The following is a 16,751-nucleotide window of genomic DNA, read 5'->3' on the forward strand; positions in this document are numbered from 1 at the left end:
ACCAAAAACCAAACACGTGGTATAACGTATTGCTTACGTTTATATTTTGGCAATTTTGTACCCCTAGAAGGGAATGAGGTGGACCGCCCAAATGTATCAAAATACATATTAGGGTCCTGTGCTATAATACCCAATGTTTAAATTGGTCAATTTCCAAAATTTAAGGGGGGTGGTCCTAGGTACCCCTGCCAAAATTTAGGGGGTGGGCCAAGGTGCCCCTGCCAAAATTTAGAGGGGGTGGTCCTAGGTACCCCTAGGTCATTGACCCCGGGCCAAGGTCATTGACCTTTGACCTATGACGTCATAAAAATTTTTGCTGACTCGACTAGATATACGCGGACCACTACTACTGTGGGAAAGTGCCCCTTTCGATTTAATAGTTTTAGTTGCGGGTCCGGTTGGAATGAAATGCCGTATATGATAGAGCCAAGCTTATTTTCAATCACCTATGCTATAAAAATAAACTTTCAAAGAAAGAAAAAATGACACAAAAACTTGTTGGGAATCGAACCCAGGTCTCCCGCCTAGTAGGCTCACGTCGTTCCCCTACACTACTCAATTCCTTAGATTCTGGACTTCCTACCTACTGCTCACATAGTACTGGTACGTAGCGGGCCCGCGTCTGTGGAATTATATACCTCTATAATCGGAAACACACTTAATTGTTTGCGTACTTCCACAAAACATACAAACACCAAATTTTGCATACTTGTTCGTCATGGGATGTGAGTAATGGGAAAATTCCGATATCACGAAAAAGGCGACATTTTCCATGTAAATGAAGTGTCGAAATTTTTCGTCGTTTTGAAATGCTGGTTTTTAGAGTAGTTCCGCACACCATAGAAACGTCATATTTTGTCAGGCAGTGAAGCTAGGAACATAGTTTATGATAGAGAAAAGAGCATTAAAATTCGTTTTCGTTTCGCGGCGCAAATCGAAAAAAATGTGAAATTTGTAATGGCTGTATCTAGGAGGTAGAAATTTCGAGGTGATGTTTATCCTGATGCGTAGTTTGCGAATCCGCCCTTAAACTTGAAAAAAATAGTCATGTTCGGTGTAAGAAAGTGCTAGGAATATTATAAGGGGGCGTCTAATTCTACACAATTTGTAGATATGGTGGAATCACGAAATTGCGTTCAAGTGTGTAGAGTACAGCGCATGTGAGGGGAAAATTCCGACATGTTGGAAAAGTCGTCATCTTCGATTCAAAATGGCGGCTCAAAAATTTGTAACCATGAAAATTGTAAGTTGTGCTCTTGGTAGGTAAGCCAGGTTTCGCTATGTTATTAAGGACGTAGTTCAGTTTAAGTGAAGAAACAAATCATTGGAGAAGTCGCCATCTTGAATTCAAAATTGCCATATTTTTGAATTGCCTTAATTTTTCCTCTTATGTGGTATATTGAGGAGAATAAAACAAGCAGGATTCAACGTAGTATGTTAGCTCCGCGGTAAAGTGTCTGGTTTCTAAGTAGCAGGTCTGGGTTCGAATCCCCGCAGACCTTTTTTTATCTTGCGTTTTTTTCTTATCACGTTGCTTTGTTTTATGAAAATAATTTCTGTTGGCATTGCGTGAACAAAATATTTTCGTTATTACAGACATAGACGGAAAGGATATATTTATACGCTAACTGTTGAGATGGTCTCGAAACTAGGCAGTATGTTCGTGTAAAGTTTCGAGACGATACTGAAGTATTTAATATCAAACATATGTAGCATTGGAAATGGAGCATCACCAGTGTCTCTATCGGAAGCAATGTTCGAGGGGGGGTAGTATTACCCCGGGGGCACTGCTGATAACATTCTATTTGTTATTGTATTATATACGTATTATTTTGATCTCGCCAGGGGCGCTCTGAGGAGGCGGTGTTCCCCAAAAAGAGTCTGAAAGAAACAATGGGCATCTTTTTCACGATATAGTGTCCATACAATACAACAATACATTTTGTCTCGCGACAACAGTGTCTACTTCAAACCGGAAACGATTGCAAAATATCTCTCTCCCCTTTTATGTCCCTCGTTAAGATACCTGCGTATACCAAATTTGGAGTGAATACCACAAATGGAAAGTATAAAATATTAATTTTAAGGAAATACACACACATACAGGGACGTACGCAGGGGGTGGTGTCCGGACCACCCCCGAAATTCCAACTTTTGTGTAAATGTAGCCTAATTTTTGGGACAAGTTTAGGAATTTCAATATAAAATACACAGATATTGAGTTTGGACCCCTCCCGAAATAAATTCCTGCGTTCGCCACTGCACACACACGCTCATACACACACACAAATGGGCCCCTCTTGAAAATTGTCTCGTCGGCAGCGTACATATTTATAATATATAAGATACGTGGGAAAGTGCCCCTTTCGATTTAATAGTTTTAGTTGCGGGTCCGGTTGGAATGAAATGCCGTATATGATAGAGCCAAGCTTATTTTCAATCACCTATGCTATAAAAATAAACTTTCAAAGAAAGAAAAAGTGACACAAAAACTTGTTGGGAATCGAACCCAGGTCTCCCACCTAGTAGGCTCACGTCGTTCCCCTACACTACTCAATTCCTTAGATTCTGGACTTCCTACCTACTGCTCACATAGTACTGGTACGTAGCGGGCCCGCGTCTGTGGAATTATTTATTATATACCTCTATAATCGGAAACACACTTAATTGTTTGCGTACTTCCACAAAACATACAAACACCAAATTTTGCATACTTGTTCGTCATGGGATGTGAGTAATGGGAAAATTCCGATATCACGAAAAAGGCGACATTTTCCATGTAAATGAAGTGTCGAAATTTTTCGTCGTTTTGAAATGCTGGTTTTTAAAGTAGTTCCGCACACCATAGAAACGTCATATTTTGTCAGGCAGTGAAGCTAGGAACATAGTTTATGATAGAAAAAAGAGCATTAAAATTCGTTTTCGTTTCGCGGCGCAAATCGAAAAAAATGTGAAATTTTTAATGGCTGTATCTAGGAGGTAGAAATTTCGAGGTGATGTTTATTCTGATGCGTAGTTTGCGAATCCGCCCTTAAACTTGAAAAAAATAGTCATGTTCGGTGTAAGAAAGTGCTAGGAATATTATAAGGGGGCGTCTAATTCTACACAATTTGTAGATATGGTGGAATCACGAAATTGCGTTCAAGTGTGTAGAGTACAGCGCATGTGAGGGGAAAATTCCGACATGTTGGAAAAGTCGTCATCTTCGATTCAAAATGGCGGCTCAAAAATTTGTAACCATGAAAATTGTAAGTTGTGCTCTTGGTAGGTAAGCCAGGTTTCGCTATGTTATTAAGGACGTAGTTCAGTTTAAGTGAAGAAACAAATCATTGGAGAAGTCGCCATCTTGAATTCAAAATTGCCATATTTTTGAATTGCCTTAATTTTTCCTCTTATGTGGTATATTGAGGAGAATAGAACAAGCAGGATTTAACGTAGTAAGTTAGCTCCGCGGTAAAGTGTCTGGTTTCTGAGTAGCAGGTCTGGGTTCGAATCCCCACCGACATTTTTTTATCTTGCGTTTTTTTTTCTTATCACGTTGCTTTGTTTTATGAAAATAATTTCTGTTGGCATTGCGTGAACAAAATATTTTCGTTATTACAGACATAGACGGAAAGGATATATTTATACGCTAACTGTTGAGATGGTCTCGAAACTAGGCAGTATGTTCGTGTAAAGTTTCGAGACGATACTGAAGTATTTAATATCAAACATATGTAGCATTGGAAATGGAGCATCACCAGTGTCTCTATCGGAAGCAATGTTCGAGGGGGGGGGGAGTATTACCCCGGGGGCACTGCTGATAACATTCTATTTGTTATTGTATTATATACGTATTATTTTGATCTCGCCAGGGGCGCTCTGAGGAGGCGGTGTTCCCCAAAAAGAGTCTGAAAGAAACAATGGGCATCTTTTTCACGATATAGTGTCCATACAAGACAACAATACATTTTGTCTCGCGACAACAGTGTCTACTTCAAACCGGAAACGATTGCAAAATATCTCTCTCCCCTTTTATGTCCCTCGTTAAGATACCTGCGTATACCAAATTTGGAGTGAATACCACAAATGGAAAGTATAAAATATTAATTTTAAGGAAATACACACACATACAGGGACGTACGCAGGGGGTGGTGTCCGGACCACCCCCGAAATTCCAACTTTTGTGTAAATGTAGCCTAATTTTTGGGACAAGTTTAGGAATTTCAATATAAAATACACAGATATTGAGTTTGGACCCCTCCCGAAATAAATTCCTGCGTTCGCCACTGCACACACACGCTCATACACACACACAAATGGGCCCCTCTTGAAAATTGTCTCGTCGGCAGCGTACATATTTATAATATATAAGATACGTGGGAAAGTGCCCCTTTCGATTTAATAGTTTTAGTTGCGGGTCCGGTTGGAATGAAATGCCGTATATGATAGAGCCAAGCTTATTTTCAATCACCTATGCTATAAAAATAAACTTTCAAAGAAAGAAAAAGTGACACAAAAACTTGTTGGGAATCGAACCCAGGTCTCCCACCTAGTAGGCTCACGTCGTTCCCCTACACTACTCAATTCCTTAGATTCTGGACTTCCTACCTACTGCTCACATAGTACTGGTACGTAGCGGGCCCGCGTCTGTGGAATTATTTATTATATACCTCTATAATCGGAAACACACTTAATTGTTTGCGTACTTCCACAAAACATACAAACACCAAATTTTGCATACTTGTTCGTCATGGGATGTGAGTAATGGGAAAATTCCGATATCACGAAAAAGGCGACATTTTCCATGTAAATGAAGTGTCGAAATTTTTCGTCGTTTTGAAATGCTGGTTTTTAGAGTAGTTCCGCACACCATAGAAACGTCATATTTTGTCAGGCAGTGAAGCTAGGAACATAGTTTATGATAGAAAAAAGAGCATTAAAATTCGTTTTCGTTTCGCGGCGCAAATCGAAAAAAATGTGAAATTTTTAATGGCTGTATCTAGGAGGTAGAAATTTCGAGGTGATGTTTATTCTGATGCGTAGTTTGCGAATCCGCCCTTAAACTTGAAAAAAATGGTCATGTTCGGTGTAAGAAAGTGCTAGGAATATTATAAGGGGGCGTCTAATTCTACACAATTTGTAGATATGGTGGAATCACGAAATTGCGTTCAAGTGTGTAGAGTACAGCGCATGTGAGGGGAAAATTCCGACATGTTGGAAAAGTCGTCATCTTCGATTCAAAATGGCGGCTCAAAAATTTGTAACCATGAAAATTGTAAGTTGTGCTCTTGGTAGGTAAGCCAGGTTTCGCTATGTTATTAAGGACGTAGTTCAGTTTAAGTGAAGAAACAAATCATTGGAGAAGTCGCCATCTTGAATTCAAAATTGCCATATTTTTGAATTGCCTTAATTTTTCCTCTTATGTGGTATATTGAGGAGAATAGAACAAGCAGGATTTAACGTAGTAAGTTAGCTCCGCGGTAAAGTGTCTGGTTTCTGAGTAGCAGGTCTGGGTTCGAATCCCCACCGACATTTTTTTATCTTGCGTTTTTTTTTCTTATCACGTTGCTTTGTTTTATGAAAATAATTTCTGTTGGCATTGCGTGAACAAAATATTTTCGTTATTACAGACATAGACGGAAAGGATATATTTATACGCTAACTGTTGAGATGGTCTCGAAACTAGGCAGTATGTTCGTGTAAAGTTTCGAGACGATACTGAAGTATTTAATATCAAACATATGTAGCATTGGAAATGGAGCATCACCAGTGTCTCTATCGGAAGCAATGTTCGAGGGGGGGGGGAGTATTACCCCGGGGGCACTGCTGATAACATTCTATTTGTTATTGTATTATATACGTATTATTTTGATCTCGCCAGGGGCGCTCTGAGGAGGCGGTGTTCCCCAAAAAGAGTCTGAAAGAAACAATGGGCATCTTTTTCACGATATAGTGTCCATACAAGACAACAATACATTTTGTCTCGCGACAACAGTGTCTACTTCAAACCGGAAACGATTGCAAAATATCTCTCTCCCCTTTTATGTCCCTCGTTAAGATACCTGCGTATACCAAATTTGGAGTGAATACCACAAATGGAAAGTATAAAATATTAATTTTAAGGAAATACACACACATACAGGGACGTACGCAGGGGGTGGTGTCCGGACCACCCCCGAAATTCCAACTTTTGTGTAAATGTAGCCTAATTTTTGGGACAAGTTTAGGAATTTCAATATAAAATACACAGATATTGAGTTTGGACCCCTCCCGAAATAAATTCCTGCGTACGCCACTGCACACACACGCTCATACACAAACACAAATGGGCCCCTCTTGAAAATTGTCTCGTCGGCAGCGTACATATTTATAATATATAAGATACGTGGGAAAGTGCCCCTTTCGATTTAATAGTTTTAGTTGCGGGTCCGGTTGGAATGAAATGCCGTATATGATAGAGTCAAGCTTATTTTCAATCACCTATGCTATAAAAATAAACTTTCAAAGAAAGAAAAAGTGACACAAAAACTTCGTGGGAATCGAACCCAGGTCTCCCGCCTAGTAGGCTCACGTCGTTCCCCTACACTACTCAATTCCTTAGATTCTGGACTTCCTACCTACTGCTCACATAGTACTGGTACGTAGCGGGCCCGCGTCTGTGGAATTACACCTCTAAAATCGGAATGGTAATCGTGTTATATATGTAATTTTTAGGATGATTAAAGTAATGATGTCTTCTTATTTCATGGTAATAAGAAATTAGAAAGACACGATTCTAGTACAATGTTCTACTAGATTGTAGAAAGTGGTGTTGTTTAAGTTGCTATAAACAAATTTTTTAAAAGCCTCCAATAATATTCATATTCTAAATTACCTAGTAAATAAACGTCTTCATTGAAAATATAAGAGTAAAGATACAGGAAGACTGTATGTAATTGTCCGGTATAAATAAACATTTCAACAAGGCCTGCTGCCAATAATTACTTGTGTACCAAAGGACAACATTATAATACAGTGTACTACGTTACTGTACAAAAACTGGTGTTCAATCAAATGTTATGAACTAATGTTTAAAAAGCCTTAACAAAATTCATATTTGTAAATTACGAACAAATTTATTCTTCATAAAAATACAAGACGAGAGATACAGATAGACTGCCAGAAATTGTCCAGTAAGTATGAAATATTTCAAAAAGTGTTGCTGCAGGTAATATGTACTACTATGCCGAAGGATTCCATTATAAGGGACTTTTCTATATTACAGTGCAAAAGTAGTGTTCTCTCAAATGTTACAAACAAATGTTTAAAAAGCCTCCAACAATAATCATATTTGTAAATCACCTACAAATTGTAGTCTTCATTGAAAATACAAGAATAAATATACAGGGAGACTGCAAGAATTTGTGCAGTATATATGAAACTTTTCAAGAAATCATGCTGAGGTAATATGTACAACTATGCCCAAGGTTTCCATTATAATCCACTCTACTACATTATAGTACAAAAGTAGTTTTCACTCAAATGCTATGAAAAAAATGTAAACAATCTCCAACAATATTCATATTTGTAAATTATCTAGTAAATTGTAGTCTTCATTGTAAATACAAGAATAAATGTGCAGGAAGCCTGAAATATTTCCCCACTCTTATATCACAGATATGAATTACTTTTCCTGCAGGTAATATGTACAATTAACTACAATGACACGATTATAATACATTGTACTAAATTACACTGCAAAACATAATATTAAAAAATGCTACGAATAAATATTTGAAAGGTTGCAAAAATTACATTTGTAAACAGTGAGTGTTTTCGCAAAATGCAAGGTTTAATAGGTAGGCTATTGGAAGACAGTGCTCGCTGTTTATGTTTGAGAAAATAAATTCTGTTATTGTCTCTAACATGTATAGGTGTGCGCAAAGTGTACATAATAAGCCACGCACATGATTGCCAGAGTAGAAGTAGTAATAGAGTTATTTCTAATAAATTGTGCGCTTGTTTTTCAAAGTTACATGGAAGGAATAATACCGGTTGAATTGAAGTATGTATTGGTAAACGGTGTCTACTGTAAAGGGAAGTGAATTCCTGAAGGAATAGTTTTCTAGAACATGACACCTCATGGCAAAGGCCTGACCCGGGGTCTGGGGGCGGAGCCCCCAGCGAGCTTTAGCGAGTTTCCTTCTAAAGGTGAACATAAGGAAATATGTCCATTTTTTTGACGTTACGGATATGTCCGCCATGAATATAAAAATTTGAGCAACTATAGCATATCAAAATGATCTACTGACTTGTTGTCATTAGTTTTGACGGATTAGTTTGTTATGTTTTGATCATGGGGGCAATGTTTGAGTCGATGTACTTATATGTCAAAAATTTATACACATGCGTGGAAACGTGGAGCAGTTGTTTTTGTCTTTTATTATCAGTGCTACCATTGTAGAACGTTTCTCGCTTAATCTAGAAATTTTAAAGCTATTTTCACAAGAACAATTGATTCATATATTATTGTTATGAATTTAGAACCTTTTAAATGTTGTGTAGCGACTAAACTAGCATTATTTCCATTAAAATTAATATTTCTAGGGTTTTTATGCAGTATGTTTAGCGACAACATTGTTCATGATGTTGCCAATACTGCACGTCAATGTTTGTTTTGGATTCAAAGAGACATACATGCGATATAAGAATGTGCAGTTACGTTATGGAAACGAAATCTTTCTAACTGATGTGTTTGCAATATGATCATGATAGGCTGGCTAATATTACTATAGATTAATTAATCTATTACATGGTGATGCTTAACATGCTTAGCCCATTGGACTACTGTCAGCTTTGGGGGACCAGATTTCTCACCTACTTTTTGCGATATTCTATTCACATTTGGTTGTTTCGTGGTTTTATACGTTAAATTAGTTTAGGTTAGGCTAAAACATTTAATTAAAACAGTAGGGAACAAAAACACAGGCCCGCTTTATAAAACTAATGAATATTTTTTACTTCCGTTGTTTTTGTTCCTTTTCGTTCGTTGTTCTTTCATTCCATTTGTTGGGCTTTTCTTTATCGTTGAAATTTTGTTTCCGAAACTGAGAACACTGAACACAAAACTAGTCCTATGGCCCTTCTGGAAGCCTGCCGGGATTCTACACTAGCTGCACTTTCGGAAGGAGATGTTTTACTTTTTGGCGACTTCAACATGCACATCAAGTGGTCCGATGAACGAACAGCTATTCCCACTGACCTACAAGAGACTTGGTTCCTGGAAAATTTTATTCATGAACTGAGACTCGCCCAACACAATATGTACAATACAAGAGGAAATAGGATACTAGACTATGTGTTGTCTTCGCTCGATAAATGTGTTATCACTCCATCACTTAATCTGTTCTCTTCTGATCATGAAAGCTTGGAGGCCTTATTCCACATAAAAAAGTTCACAGAATAAATAAATATTACTCATCTAGTAAGCATCGAGCTCCCCTGTGGAGTAAAGCCCCTTGGGTTGACATTAATCGTGCTCTATCTCTTATTCCATGGGACATTCTTGAAGTGGGTTCTGTCAATGAAGCCCTGGATTTCCTCAATGATATTGTACATGCAGCATGTGAAGACTTTGTTCCTAAAAAGAAATGTAAATCTAGTAGGTACCCTCCATAGTTTGATTCGGAGGCGCGATCCGTTTTAAAAAACAAAAAACTGTCATGGTCACTGTGGAAGCAACATCCAAATGAGAATACATATAAGAAATTTTCTGAGATAAGACGTTACTCAAAACAGTTGCTTAAAATAAAATATGAAAACTATATTGCCAGTATAACATCTGATATTTCTACAAATACAAACAGATTTTGGTCCCTCATAAATTCAAGAAGAAGTGCTTCCCGCATTCCTGAAGAAATTTTTCACGACTCGATTGTAGCAACTGGTGAAAATAGAGTTCATATTTTTAGTGATTATTTCTACAATAATTTTTGTGTTCAGACTACTCCTACGCCGCTTCCCCCTGTTCAGCAAGTTTGTTCACACTCATTGTCTTCACTCAGTACTTCTCCTGATGAGGTAAGGCATCTTCTTTCTTCTTTACCTTTGAATCGTTCTCCTGGTCCTGACAATATCAGTTCAATCTTCTTACGTAATACTACAGAATCTCTGGCCAACCCTTTATCACGATTTTTAAATAGATGCTTTAGTGAAGGTGTTTTTCCTAGATCGTGGAAACAGGCTAATATTGTACCTATTTTGAAATCTGGCAGCGCGAAAATGTTTCATCATACAGACCCATTTCTCTCTTGCCCATCCTTTCTGTGGTGTGCGAGAAAATAATCAAAGGTAGATTGCATAAATTTTTTTCACCCTACTTAAATCCTGCTCAACATGGCTTTCTTCCTGGGAGTTCTACTCTCACAAATTTATCTTTATTACTTTCGGAAGCAGTTAAATCTCTGTCCAATAATACATAACTTGATGTAATCTATCTAGACCTAACTAAAGCTTTTGATCGCATTGACACTAAGCTTCTTCTTCATAAACTAGCACATAGATTTAATATTCACAGCAACTTCTTCTCATTGTTACGAGACTATCTCAGCGAACGTGAACAACGTGTTGTTCTCTCTGGATCTGCTTCGAATTTTGTTCCTGTTCTCTCTGGTGTTCCGCAGGGTAGTGTTCTAAGCCCACTTCTTTTCCTTCTCTTCATAGATGATATCCCGTCTCATCTTAAGTTATCTGATACCAAAAGTTTTTCTCTTTGCTGAGGACTGCAAATTATTTCGGGAAATTAGGACAGCTCAAGATGTGATTGAACTGCAAGAAAACCTCTCAGATCTTCTGGACTGGTGTAGCATGTGGAATCTAAAAGTAAATCCCTTAAAATCTTCTACGATTACATTTTCATTAAAGAAAAACAAAATCCCTTCTACCTACTTCATTGGAGATGATCCTATTGCTAAGGTCTCATCTCAGAAGGATCTCGGGGTTGTGTTCGACGAAAGACTTCTGTTTGCTGATCACATTACTGCCATGACCAAGAGTGCTATGAGATTATTAGGTCTCCTGTACAGGTTTACAGAGATTAGGGATATTACAGCCTTAAGTATATTCTATAAAACGTTTATTTCAACCAAAATAGAGTACTGTTCCACCATTTGGAGTATGGCTAGCGTATCAAATCTCTCTCGCATTGACTCAGTTCTAAATTTCTTTCTTGCCATTGTGAGGAAAAGAATACCTTCTGTACGCTGTTTAAGTAAACCTGAATTGTTGACTGTTCTTGGCATCCGTACACCTTCATCTCGTCGCATGCTATTTGATATGATGTTTCTTCATAGAATTCTAAATGGGAAACTTAGAACTGAAGAACTAATCTGTAAATTTAATATTCGGGTATCTGCAAGAAGAACTAGAAATAGTGAACTACTTCATTGCAACACGCCTCGATTATCAATTATTCAGCGTTCTTTGTTCTATAGACTGGCTTCTGAATTTAACTCCATTGCTTCTGACGTGGATATTTTTAAATCTGAGAATGTTTTCCGACAGGAAATTATTGCTACACTTATGGAACCTTAGTTTTATTTCAATTTGTTATTGCTACACTTATGGACCTTTATATAGCTTTTTGTTTATACTTGTTATTGTTAATTTTATATTCTATGTTATATAGTTTCAGTGTAAAATGGCTGCCTTGCTGTATCTGGAACTTTGGCAAATAAATAAATAAATAAATAAATAAATAAATAAATAAATAAATAAATAAATAAATAAAGAACAGTTCACAACTGAACAATAGTTTGTTTAATTAACATCTGGCTCCTTTGTGTACCAACGTTTAATGGTTAATTCACATAGTATTGCCAAGGAAGCGTTAGCAAGTGAAGGCGGGCTAGAGACCCGCAGGGCACGTTGTTTTCTTCTTCAATACAGCTGTGGCCCCTTCAGATGCGAGTGGTTCTCCGGTGGGGACACTTGGTCGAGAAAGCGTAAAAAGCTTTTTCAGGCCAGTTATTCTGAAAGAGGTTTTCCTGGGTTTTCCTCATTCACACCAAGCAAATTCTGGGATATTATCTAGCTTATAGGTCGGAGGGCGCATCCTTCCTTTCTCCGGATAGTGTGCTCGCCGAGGGTCGTCATCCCAAATACTTCACGGACTAAATGGCCATAGATGGCTAAGACCCAGAATCCTTTTATTACACCTAATTGGAAAGGGGGATTGCCTTGACCAGGCAGTATTCTGTATAACTGCTGAACGTATTATTCATATCCTACATACAAAGAGAAAATAAACCTTCGCATTGCGACTAATTTTGCAACCTAACCAAAGTACACTGACCATTAGTTTATAAATGCAGCTAATTCTTATATGGCAACAAGAAACCTGGCGTATTGTCCGTTTCTTTAGTAACAAGAGATGAATCTTGCAAGACTATATAGCATTACAACAACTGAGGTCTGTAATTTTAACATACTATGAGCAAGAGGGAGAGAGAGAGAGGAAAAAAGAACATGAAACTGCTTTTACTCAACTAACAAACTGTTCTTATCGGCTAAATAATTTAAACTAGGCGTGATACGCTTCATTCCCGTATGTATGAGGCTTCGGAATCAAGCATGGCGTATCTAGTTTAATGTAACTTGAATTGCCTATTGAATGTAACTTGCCTATAAAATTAGCGAGAGCTCCGAAATCGAAACATATGTGGTAAATGACCATAATCTAATTAATGTTGTCCGGAATCTTAATTTTACCCATAAATGGATAAAACCGGCTGCTTCCACCATAGCGTTTGCTACGAATTTCTAACTGGAATATCTTAGTACCATAGAAGCTTGTTATACTTGGAGGTAGAGCGTGGCTCATCTGAAATTTGTAACACCGTGTATTTAGACAACTCTAGGATGAATTTAACTAATCTTAGGATAAGAAATGAAATAATCAATTTCTTTTGGATATTTTCGACATCACACCACAAGCTATCAGGACTCGAAATGTTTTTAACTATGAAACCCTACTTAATCGTAATGGCACAGAAACTTAACTATTATGACTCTCCAACATCGTAAATAGATGTAATACCCACAGGTAGTTCAGCTTTGATAATCTCCTATCGATGTCTTTTCACTTTGCAATCTTAATTCTCACTCCCCAGTCCACTCTCCGTCCTCAACCAGCACAACGCCTTTCCGGGATTCACATGCTTTCTGGTTGTAGCGTAGAGCTTAGCTCAGGTTTCCTTATAAAATGCCTTACTTTGTTATTTCCGTATTTTAAAACTTCCTATAATTGTGGTGTGATGCCTACGTTTTCTGTTTTTATTTTTCTAAACAGTTTGAATATCGCTTTCATGTTTTACAAAAAAACAAAATAAATTTACAAAATACATGTGAGAATTTTGGGTACCTTACAATACATTGATGAATCTTCTGATTATGACACTAACGTTTTCTTCCAAAGGTAGCCCAAGTTACACACCTTGCCTTTGAATGACAGCAAACATTTCAGCGAACTACATCTACCAAAGGAAATTGTAACATGGGATGCGTGATCCCTTTTGCCTGTTTTAATTTATTTGTGTACCCTATTTTAATAGGTAAGGTGGTGTCCCCTTGCATAATGAACTTATGCTGATAGCTTAATTAACAAAATTATGCATTATCGTTACACTCTATTGCGTCTATAGTAACATACAAACATTTGGGTTTATAATTATTTTCTCTCACAATGTTTTGTTACAGAATTGCAAAGGGGTGATAAGCATTGCCAGTGCTATGCAGGATGTGAAGTAGAAGGAACCTTAGCTACCAAAGTTGGATATTTCAGGTAAGTTTACAACTGTTTGTTTAAGCTGAAGTAGAACATAAGCAATCCGAAGATACGGGGCTTAATTTGGATTTAAACGTCATCGAAAACGTCACTTTTCATTTCAGCGACCCCGAAAACTATGAATTCGGCTCTAATATCTGTGATTGGTTTTGATAATTTATATATATATATACTCAGACAGCATGTTTGCTTACCTCAAGCTTGCCTGTCGCTTTTATTTGATTTTATTTCGCTTTGGTTTATACACAAAAGCTTATTTCTGCTTAGCGCAAGCTGTAGTTTGGGCAACCCACGCTTCACTTGCGAGCAGTGTTGCCAGACACTTCAAGCAAAATTACACCCACCTTCCGTCCAAATTGCACAATTTTACACACAAGCTGTAAGACAATGCACACAGCTTCACACAATACATAACTACCTATCTATATGTATATTATGTCTAATGACGTACATACCTATACGTACACTCATGTCCAAAATGATTGTCGCATATCTATAACATGCTTGTTGAGCGAATATATTTGGATAATGATATCGCAAGGTACATTTAACACTCTTACTATGTATACAATCGGCAGAGACATGTATGTGGTAAATTTCATGTCAAAAGATCTGTAAATAAGAACAATATAACGAAAAAACTTTTCTTGTCCATTTAGCAACACTTTGATGTACTCATTCTAATTTTGGTATTTATATTTTTTTTCTATGAAATTCAGCACAAATATACATTTCCCGATTATACACATAGTAACAGTACTACAAGTACTGTATCTTGCGAGCTTATTATCCAATTATATTCGCACAACACGACCGTTATAGATATGCGACAATCATTTTGAACATGAGTGTACATTGACCAGCCATTGTTCAAGGATTCAGCGTTTGATTTATTATTATTATTATTATTATTATTGTAAAACCGTCACCTTCCCGCCCATTGTCACTTTCATTTTACTTTCAACCATGCGCGCCGACTACTTGGGTGCTCCAGGTCTCCGGCACCCACATAAATAATCTTATGGGTGCGGCGCACCCACAAGATGTTTAGCTTTAACCCGGGTTTGAACCAGTTTCTCTTGCTTTTAAATCAGTCGTGTTACCGACTAAGCTAGGGCAGCCCGAATTTATTCTTATAGTACCGATATATTTTACTTTCTCACAGCTCAGGCCTTTATGACAATGTTCATAAAATATTTTAACTAAAAGTAAATCAATCAAACATCGAGACTTCCCTGAAAACATATAGGTTAATATGACTCGCCATTGATATACACCCACATAAATCTTGGAAAGTCTGCGCCATTGCTTTCAAAGCACTTAATGTTCTAAATTGGACATCGGCCACTCTGTCGTTCATCTGTTTGCAAAATAGCATTTTCTTCACAAATGGTGAGAAGACAAGACTTCTTACCACCTTCGCCTCATGTTCTGGCCAACATCGAGGGTCAACATTCATTCACATTGCTTGTTTGAACAAAGCGTCTTTGCTTGGGGATGTCATGACACCCGCCTCTGTAAAACAAGAAGTGAGGTACCAAGGAAGCAAGATAGGTTTTATCATACTATAGAGAAAATAACAAGAGATTAACAATAATAACAAATAACTTATTTTCTATGTGGTTTTATTGCGCTGGCCTGGAGTCAGGCGTTGGAGCTCGTAGTGTTTAGAAGGCAATTTTCAGGGGGTAAAATGGTGGAAATAATGAATATTTGAATGAAAGGAACTTCGTAAGAATCATCAATGATCAAAATTTTTAATTGTGCCTAATTACACACGAAATGCACACAGATTGCCATTACACACAAAATGCACAAACAGGCCAAAATTGCACACATTTTGTACAATTACACACACATTGGCAACGCTGCTTGCGAGACGCTTTTCTTTAGATTGAAGTAAAAAGCCAGCGCGCGTTCGATTTTCTGTTGTTCTCAAAAACCACGTGACGCTGACCTCTTAACTTTCGGCGAAAAGGTAGTGTTCGCGTTGTTAGCGTCTTGTTAGCATTCAGCTTGAATAGAGGACAAACTTATTTTTTTTTTAATTGTGCCGTCTAGTACTCTAGTCCCACATACATATAACGTATCTCTTTATTTACTCATATTTCGGTAATCATGAGGCATAACGAATTATAGTATTTATGTATAAAGCATAAATGTGAACATATATGGCAGCAGATTTGAACCTACTTATTTTGCGAAAGAATACAGAACTGTTGTAGATATTGTAATATAAACTTCAAGTTTAACTTACAGTATAAACTTTATCTGAACGCTGTGTTTAAAGTATAAACATTTTTCTGCGTTTTTATATAAGAAGGTAGAAATTTCAAGTACTCGCGGCTAATATAACAAGGTATTAGATATTTGTAAGAAGCAACGGCGCATTGCTTGTTCTCAATTTACGATCGATGTTCTAGATCTCATAGCCAGTGACCACGCTCCTATCAAGCTATAACTTCATTCCAGACCAGCTACCGTTGATCGATCCAACACCTCTACTTGTACTAGGCTGTGTTTTGATCGAGCCGACTGGTTAAAATACAGACTATGCATACAGGAAACCGTAAATACTGTTTTGCCTCCTACTTCAGAGTCTGAACTTTATTCTTGTGTAGGTACTATCACAAATGCTATCACCTCTGCCACAACCCAACATATCCCTTCATCTAAATGTTCTTTCTCTCGCCCTCTCCTTCCTTCACAATATATTCCTCTCATTAAACGCTCCCGTCAGTTATACAGATATTACTTAAATACTGGCAATGTCGAGTCCCTTCACCATCATCGTCAACTTCTTCGCACAGTCCGCAATTACCTTAAGGCATACAAGTTACGCTCTTGGATCCAAACTTGTAATCAATTAGGCACTACAGCACATCCCAGTCAGTACTGGAAGCGCTTTAAGACTCTTACTGGGCAGAACACTCGTATCACCTATCCT

General features: G+C 37.5%; 1 protein-coding gene across 1 annotated transcript in view; it reads left to right on the forward strand.

The window, feature by feature from the left end:
* Positions 1-16,751, forward strand: part of LOC145688936 (uncharacterized) — a 355,842-nt gene that overhangs the window by 179,862 nt on the left and 159,229 nt on the right. Inside the window, exon 10 of the mRNA XM_081763102.1 lies at positions 13,717-13,801. Coding sequence (XP_081619228.1) covers positions 13,717-13,801 — 85 coding nt within the window. The remainder of the gene's footprint in view (positions 1-13,716; positions 13,802-16,751) is intronic.

Source organism: Thermobia domestica, chromosome 7, assembly GCF_964235325.1.
Source record: "Thermobia domestica chromosome 7, izTheDome1.hap1.1, whole genome shotgun sequence".
Taxonomy (NCBI): Eukaryota; Metazoa; Arthropoda; class Insecta; order Zygentoma; family Lepismatidae; genus Thermobia; species Thermobia domestica.